The sequence below is a fragment of the Labeo rohita genome, chromosome 14 (genome assembly GCF_022985175.1).
Source record: "Labeo rohita strain BAU-BD-2019 chromosome 14, IGBB_LRoh.1.0, whole genome shotgun sequence".
Taxonomy (NCBI): Eukaryota; Metazoa; Chordata; class Actinopteri; order Cypriniformes; family Cyprinidae; genus Labeo; species Labeo rohita.
Window position 1 is genome coordinate 26,739,089 of NC_066882.1, and position 8,744 is coordinate 26,747,832.

Sequence of the window (8,744 nt, forward strand, 5' to 3'; positions counted from 1 at the left end):
TCTCATTCACACTTTCTGATCTTCCTGTTTCTTTCCTAAAAGTATCACATTATCATCTCCTCACACTCATAAAATTTGCATGTCAAATCCATAATGATGATCATAAATGTCTCTGAACCGACATGTGTCACAGTAGTGTGTTTGTTAAACTTGTACCATATTCTGATGAGCTCACATCTGTGAAGGAATACTATAGGGCTCGGAGTGAGGATGAGATTTATACCAGCTGATGAGAAACTCGTACTATATTGTGATGTCTGTGTTGATGTAGAGGTCAAACTAGAGGTCACAGGTGCAGTAGTTGCTCCTGAAATCAAACATCAGCACAGAATCACCTGCTTTCTCTCTCTGAACCACATCAACACAATTCACTGCTGAGATCAAACTCAAACAAACTCATGACACTTTTCAACAATAAAGAACCCAATTAAGGGAACTGATTCTTTTACATGATTGGTGTCACTGTAGCTTTTATACATACATGGACATTCATGTACTAAAATCTCACCAGGACAAGAAATGTGAATTTTTTTTTTTTTATTAAAACATTTTTTGTTTTTTACATATGTAAACATTAGTTGCTGTGTGTGTGATGCACCACGATTTTTAAATCTTGTAGTGTGTGTATGTTTAAAATTTCAGGGAAGACATTCTGCAAAGATTCTCCTTGTGTGCGCTGCAACCAGATTTCATAATCACTTAGGATTTTAAAAATCCTGTAGTGTGAGCCCGGCTTTATTGAGAGTAAACCAGAATCAGGTCTACATGTGGTTGTTACAGCAGGTTGTTTGTAATATCTTCCTCTGAGTGTGTGATGATGTTTATATTGTTTGACTCGTATCCAGTCAGTTCACATGTGAAGGAAGAGAATATTCTGAGCTTCAGCCCATCTGGACTCGATCTTCTGTTTATGGAGCTGAGACTCATGGGACACGTTGAGTTTGTATCTGCTCATGGATTAAAATGAATTTAATCTTATTTATTTGAACTGAACTTATAATTAAAGCTAAATTATGGATGCATTTTAGTTAAAACTAATAAATTATTTATTAATCAACAAAAAAAATTACTGGATTACATTAAAACATCATGTTTATATTTGCTTTTAAATGGTGGAAAACACCCTTTTTTGTTATGAGCGACATCTGCAGGAGGAAACAAGAGTTACAGCTGAACACATTTACTAAAATGAATTTGATATCTGCTTGTGTTTACTGTTTTTTTAAATTGCTTTGTTAGATACAATTTTAATTGCATGTATTAAAAAAAAAAAGATTGAGCTTGTGACTTTTGACTGCAAATATGGTTTAATTTTAAAGCATTTTCTTTTCATTTATCTCAAAACAGTTTTAAGCATTAATTCAGAAATAAGCCCATTTACAATTTCTAAAGAATTACATGTTTCTCAATATTCTATGATGACACAAATGTCTTGTGAAGAAAAATGCACAAATGTGGTTAAATTTAGTAAAAGCCATCTCAAAAACTGCATATTCAAGCAAAATCACAGTCAGAAAACACAAGATGCTGCAAAACTAAGAACAGATAAAACATCTAAACATGCGCTGTAAATGAAAAGAAATCAACCAAACACTATAAAGTAAAAGAGAAAAAGCAGAAATATGAAATAAACACACAGAATGACTTCACAATCTGACAGATCATAATCAGACAAATAAAATAATTTGATCACTGATAAACAGAAAAGGTTTCATGAAAGGAAATAAAAAGAATCATTGAAGGCAAAAAGACAAATTAATAAGAAAAAAAAATCTGGTTTAATTCATATCTCCTGGTTTTAATTCATCTCTTGGTTTTATACTATAAGATTTGCTGTCGACAGGTGAAAGCTTGATTAATGTGAGAATCAATGAGATTCTGAATCATTTCTCATAGATGTGATGATCTGCTGCTGCTCTCATGAATCTTCTGCTGTGTGTTCATGTCGGTCTCTAAATCCTCTTCTTTACACTTTCTGATCTTCCTGTTTGTTTCCTAAAATTATCACATAATCATCATCATCATGCTTGTTAAATTTTAAGTCAAATCCTTAATGCATCATTACAGAATCACCTGCTTTCTCTCTCTAAACCACATCGACGCAATTCACTGCTGAAACAAACTCATGCCACTTTTCAACAATTAAGAGAACTGATTCTTTTACATGATTGGTGTCACTGTAGCTTTTATATATACAAGGACATTAATGTATTAAAATCTCACCAGGACAGGGTTCAACTCTAATAGTTTTCTGTGCTTGACTGACGTGGTTCTTTACGCTGCAGCTGATGTTTCCATCAGTTCCCTCATCCAGCTGAATGGTAGTGTTTCTAACCATTGGTCCTTGTTCTACTATTTTTCCATTTAGAGTCCAGTTGTAGGTAATTTGATCACCGTCAGATGAGCAGGACACTGACCTCTGATTGGAGGAGCAGCTGATTGACACTTCCACTGAGCCAATAGGAGCTGAAGGGAGGGACACATGACAGTCACATGAATCTTTCTCGACTCATTATGAGTCAGTATCAAAACATTTCATACATTTCATAAAACATATTAAACTGTAAAATGGTTAGAAAGCAGAAGTTTAAAAAAAAGTTTTATAAAATGATAAACCTTACTTCAAAACTATAAATTATTATACTTATTAAAACAATTATTTTCAAATGAAATATCATATTAATTAAATAACATATAAATATATTTTACTGTCTTGATTGTTTGGACTTCTATAATGCATTATCTTCTTGTCAATCCAACTTGTCTGAACAAAAACTGCAGACGGGCTGAATCAAAATGCAAATTCATTGTCTGCCAGCAGGTGGCGCTTACAGAACGGCAGAAATACAGCGGTTTCCCAGTAATGGCAGTACACATAGTGCAGCACCTATCGCAATTCTTGTGTTTCCATCCCCTTGAAATACTAATTAAGAGTTTTTATGGCCTTAAATTTCAGAGGCGGACAGTAATTGAAGTATTTTTACTCTGCTTTAAAAGTACTTTGCAAGTGTCTTTCTTTAGACAACTTTACTTCTCAACATTCCAAAGCATAATATCGTACTTTTTACTGCACTATGTTTCATATTAAATAATCATTTAATACTTAATTGCATTAGAAATATATTACTTTCTTACTTCTACTCAAGTAAAAGTAATTCAAAGACTTTCTTGAGTACAAGAAATTACTACATTTTTAATGTTCATAAGTATTAAAGGTAAAACAAACAACAACTTTTATTTATAAAATGTAGTGCAATAAAAAGTATGACATTATGCTTTGGAATGTAGTGAAGTAAAGTTTTCCAAAGAAAAACACTCTGAAAACTACACTTTTTAAATTTACTTGAGTAAAGTAAAAATACTTCACTGCTGTTTACCTTTCTTAAATTTGATACAACTAAAGTTTAGACTTTTTAAAGACCTGCGGAAATCCTGCTTAGTACATGGAAAGTGCAGATGAATTTGACTAAATTTGCATTTGCATGAGAGTAAGATCTTTGGAGAACATGAGATTGGAATGAGTCTGATGAGAGAGTTTCTGTACCTTCAACAATCACTTGAAGATCTCTAGATGTTTCTGTGCCGTCTGAGTGACTGAGTCTTAATGTGTAATTCCCTGAATCTGCTCTGGTCACATGGTTTATTATCAGAGTCCCATCAATGACTGTCACTTCAGCTCTGTTATTATAAAGATCACATTCCTTCATCCTGCCATATTTTACTCTACAAAGTGGATCATCTTGTGTGTTGTATATTCTCTTTATTATCTGCAGGTCATATTCACTAGTGTCCAGCACCATCAGCAGATTGAGTTTGTGTCCCAGAGCTGCGTAACAGAGATCAGACTGATCAAACCTGCAGAACCGATCCAGACCTGAAGAATAAAACAAACAATGAATTGTACCAAAATCTACAGACATCATGAATTAAAATCAGACACAAATTATACTAACATTTACAGAAACATTCAAACATTCATTAAAGTACAACTAAAACAACATCAAACACGATATAATTTAATTTCATCATAAACACAGATGTTTAACTCTTTTCTCTTGAGTCATTTGTCTCCTGACTTATGATATAATTGATATAACTGATATAATTAGCAGGATAATGAACACCATCATATTACTGGACTAGTGTGTAAAACAAAATAACTGTTCAAATAAAACATTCATTTTATTTTAAAATGTCTGTTTAACACTAGAATATCAGCTGTTTTGTATGACCTCAGTCAAAAAAGCAAATCTAAATGTTGACTGTATTCAGATTTAACCATCATGCTTTCACTGTCTACAAATGCATGTTAGGAAGGAAGGAAGGAAGGACATGAGGTGTGGCTATGCTCGGAATTTGTGCTCTGCATTTAACACATCCAAGTGCACACACACACACACACACACAACAGTGAATAGTGAACAAACACGCACACACACTGTGAACACACACTCGAAGCAGTTTGAGGACAGCCAATGTTGCAGCGCCTTGGTCTTGGCCTTGGTCAAGGGACTCTTCCTACCTACAGTCCCTGCTGGACCTGAGACTTGAACCCGTTGTATTACAAGTCCAACCATTAGGCCACGACTAGCATGTTAACACGCTTTATTGTAAAAAAGCATAAACTGTCTTTGTCCTGCACTTTCCAGTCGATAGCTTTAATTTGTGACATTTCTCTGTTTATTAATAATGTGTTGATCTGTCTGACATCACATTTAACGTCCTGACATCATTCAATGAATCCTTCCTCAAACGTTTCAGCACAGTAGACACAAAGAAAGAAACAAAATTACTCTCAGATTTTTTAACACTCCACTAATATATACTTTACAGACCAGAAATACTATAATTAAATCACTGCAGACTCTAAATGTAATATTGCAACTGGGAATATTGATTTAATGCATTAATTGGTCCTATAATATGGAAAAACCTGTCCATCATCTTACATTGATACAGTTCCTCATGATGCAGAACGATGATGAACTGCAGGACTAAGTTTATTAGAATGCAGTTATATGCCACTAAAATACAATGGCAAAACTGTACGAGTTTGTTTTATATTTACACCAAATACCATATTTTAGCTATATGACATGAGCAAGAGGGCTGTTTTCCCAAATACCTGCACGATTGGGTTAGATGATGTTGATTTTATACAAAAAATTAATATTGTGCAGCGTTTTAGGCACAATATTGTTAATATTATTGTTTTGTTCAGTTTCACAAACGAAAATAGTTCCAAAGCAGGACTGATTCAAATGGATCGAGTGAATGAGTGATTCAGTGACTCATTCATAAAGACAGCAGCTGAAACAAACTCATGACTCATTTCAACAATTAAGAGCCCTATTAACTATTTTATATTATCTGTGATGCTGTAGTTTTTTTATATCCATGGACATTCATGTATTAAAATCTCACCAGGACAGGGTTCGACACTAATGGTCTTCTGTGCGTGACTGATGTGGTTCTTCATACTGCAGCTGATGTTTCCATCAGTTCCTTCATCCAGATCAATCCTGCTGTTTCCATCCATCAGTCCTTGTTTTAGTATTTCTCCATTCAGAGTCCAGTTGTAGATGATCTGATCACCCTCAGATGAGCAGGACACTGACCTCTGATTGAAGAAGCAGCTGACTGACACTTTCACTGAACCAATAGGAGCTGGAGGGAGGGACACATGACAGTCATATGAATCTTTCTAAAACTCATGCAGTGTGGATACAACAATACAGTTAGTCCAACGTTCAGTACATACCTCGGTTTTCGGTTCGGTTCTGATAGCTTGCCACATCAGTGTGTGTGTGTGTGTGTGTGTGTGTGTGTGTTTTCTAATTAACAACAAAATACTCTTGTAAACCTATGTACACTGGAAAAGCGAGGATTATTATATGTCTGCTTAATATTTCTTTTGAGAGAGGTATTATGTTTCAGATTTTTACACAAAATAGGATGGGTTCTATTCATACTGGACACTCGACTGATGCTGTGAAGTAAAAATAAGTTATAATGTTCTCTTTTGTTGGACAACAAGTTTGCATTTCATTAGAAGGGAAGATTCTCTGCAAGTTTTGCTTTTTCAAATATAAACGAGGAGGTGTTTCCTCATCTCAGCACGTAAAATCGGGCACACACAAATTCTGAGAGAAATAAAACAAGGAAATTATTTAAATGCAAAACCGAAAAACTGCAATTCACAAGCGCGTGTTGAACCGTGGAGGTCGTACCGAATGGTTCAATATTATATTGAGTATAAAGAGTATAAAATTCACAGAGATTGAACTGATTGATTTGTATGAGAGTGAGATCTTTGGAGAACATGAGATTGTAATGAGTCTGATGAGAGAGTTTCTGTACCTTCAACAATCACTTGAAGATCTCTAGATGTTTCTGTGCCATCAGAGTGACTGAGTCTTAATGTGTAATTCCCTGAATCTGCTCTGATCACATGGTTTATTATCAGACTCCCATCAATGACTGTCACTTCAGCTCTGTTATTATAAAGATCACATTCCTTCATCCTGCCATATTTTACTCTACAAACTGGATCATCTTGTGTGTCGTTTGTTCTCTTTATTAACATCAGGTCATATTCACTAGTGTCCAGCACCATCAGCAGATTGAGTTTGTGTCCCAGAGCTGCGTAACAGGGATCAGACTGATCAAACCTACAGAACCGATCCAGACCTGAAGAAAAAAAAAACAATGAAATGTACCAAAATCTACAGACATTAATTAAAATCAGACACAAATTATACTAACATTCACAGAAACATTCAAACATTCATTGTTGATTTTATTCAGATTTAACCATCATGCTTTCACTGTCTACAAATGCTTGTATGTTAGGAAGGAAGGAAGGAAGGACATGAGGTGTGGCTATGCTCGGAATTTGTGCTCTGCATTTAACACATCCAAGTGCACACACACACACACACACACACCCACAACAGTGAATAGTGAAGAACATGCACGCACACAGTTCTAAAGCAGGATTGATTCAAATGGATCGAGTGAATCAGTGATTCAGTGACTCATTCATAAAAACAGCAGCCAATCGTGGTGGAAATTCAAAGTGCAGATCATCAGTATAAGTTCATTTAATTAGATATCACATATAATGTGTGTAAAATGTAAAGTGTTGTACATTTTACTGATACAGAGATGGCTATGTGTATTTTCTATAATGTCTGCAACTGCTTTTTATCACTTTATTAGAAGCACCACAACTGAATCATCATTCATAGGGACTACTGAACAGATATTTATGTTTATTTTAAAGTGCAAAGTATTAAATGTAGGAACCTAATTTCGCCATGACTGTAGGATATAAAGGTCTTAGAAAGTAGCCTTATCATAATATGAAGCTTTATTTTTTAAAATTATCATACATTTCTGTATTTACATTAAAATTTTGTCTGCATTGCACATGAAATTAGTCATCCCTGGTGAAAAAACAGCATATGCTGGTAGGTATGTTTTGATGCTGGTTTATGCTGGTCCTTAGCTGGTCATGTTGCTGGTCAAGGACCAGCATAAACCAGCAAAGGACCAGCTTCAATAGTCTTAGTACATTGAAAGTAAAGATGAATTTGGCTAAATTCTTCCAGACATTCAATAATGAGCTGTAACAAAAACCTTCACAGAGATTGAACTTATTGATTTACATGAGAGTGAGATCTTTGGAGAACATGAGATTGTAATGAGTCTGATGAGAGAGTTTCTGTACCTTCAACAATCACTTGAAGATCTCTAGATGTTTCTGTCCCATCTGAGTGACTGAGTCTTAATCTGTAATTCCCCAAATCTGCTCTGATCACATGGTTTATTATCAGAGTCCCATTAATGACTGTCACTTCAGCTCTGTTATTATAAAGATCACATTCCTTCATCCTGCCATATTTTACTCTACAAACTGGATCATCTTGTGTGTTGTTTATTCTCTTTATTAACATCAGGTCATATTTACTAGTGTCCTGCACCATCAGCAGATTGAGTTTGTGTCCCAGAGCTGCGTAACAGAGATCAGACTGATCAAACCTACAGAACCGATCCAGACCTGAAGAATAAAACACACACACACACAGTGAAATGTATCAAAATCTACAGACATCATTAACTGAAATCAGACACTAATTATACACACATTCACAGAATTAAAGTTCAACTGAAGAAACATCAAACAGACACTTGATCTGATCTCATTTAATCTCAGTAATGTTCATCTTCATCATAAACACAGATGCTCAGCTCTTTTCTCTTAGGAAAAAGTGTCATTTGTGTGTCTTCTGACTTACTGATATAATTGGGATACTGAACATCATCACCTGGACAGATTTAACTTTGCTTAGGTTGTAATACAAAATAACTGTTAAAATAAAGTAACTGTTAAAATGACATTTTTTTTTATTTTAAAATGTCTAACACTGAAATATGAAATGTTGATAAATGTTTCAAATGTTTTCAAATGTAACAATTGTGCTTTCACTGTCTACGGACACTTGCATGTTAACATGTCTTATTGTAATAAAGCATAAATTGTCTTTGTTCTGCACTTTCTGTTCAATTCTGTTAACCTTTCAATTCTCATTTCTCTCTTTATAAATAACATCACATTTAATGGACTGACATCATTTGATGAATACTTCTTCAAACTCAAAATATAATCTTTATAGACCAAAAAAACAGACTATGATTAAATCACTGCAGACTCTTAGGACTGGTTTCACAGACAGAAATTA

The 8,744-nt window shown here is 34.5% G+C and overlaps 1 protein-coding gene across 1 annotated transcript in view; it reads right to left on the reverse strand.

Annotated features, from left to right (window-relative positions):
• LOC127175754 (uncharacterized) overlaps positions 1–8,324 on the reverse strand; it is a 33,151-nt gene extending 24,827 nt beyond the window's left edge. The window contains exons 1-5 of the mRNA XM_051127002.1: positions 8,318–8,324; positions 7,733–8,062; positions 6,361–6,690; positions 5,425–5,667; positions 3,545–3,874 (exon numbers count right to left, since the gene is read on the reverse strand). Of these exons, the coding sequence (XP_050982959.1) occupies positions 3,545–3,874; positions 5,425–5,667; positions 6,361–6,690; positions 7,733–8,062; positions 8,318–8,324 (1,240 nt within the window). The remainder of the gene's footprint in view (positions 1–3,544; positions 3,875–5,424; positions 5,668–6,360; positions 6,691–7,732; positions 8,063–8,317) is intronic.
• Positions 8,325–8,744: the final 420 nt, after the last annotated feature.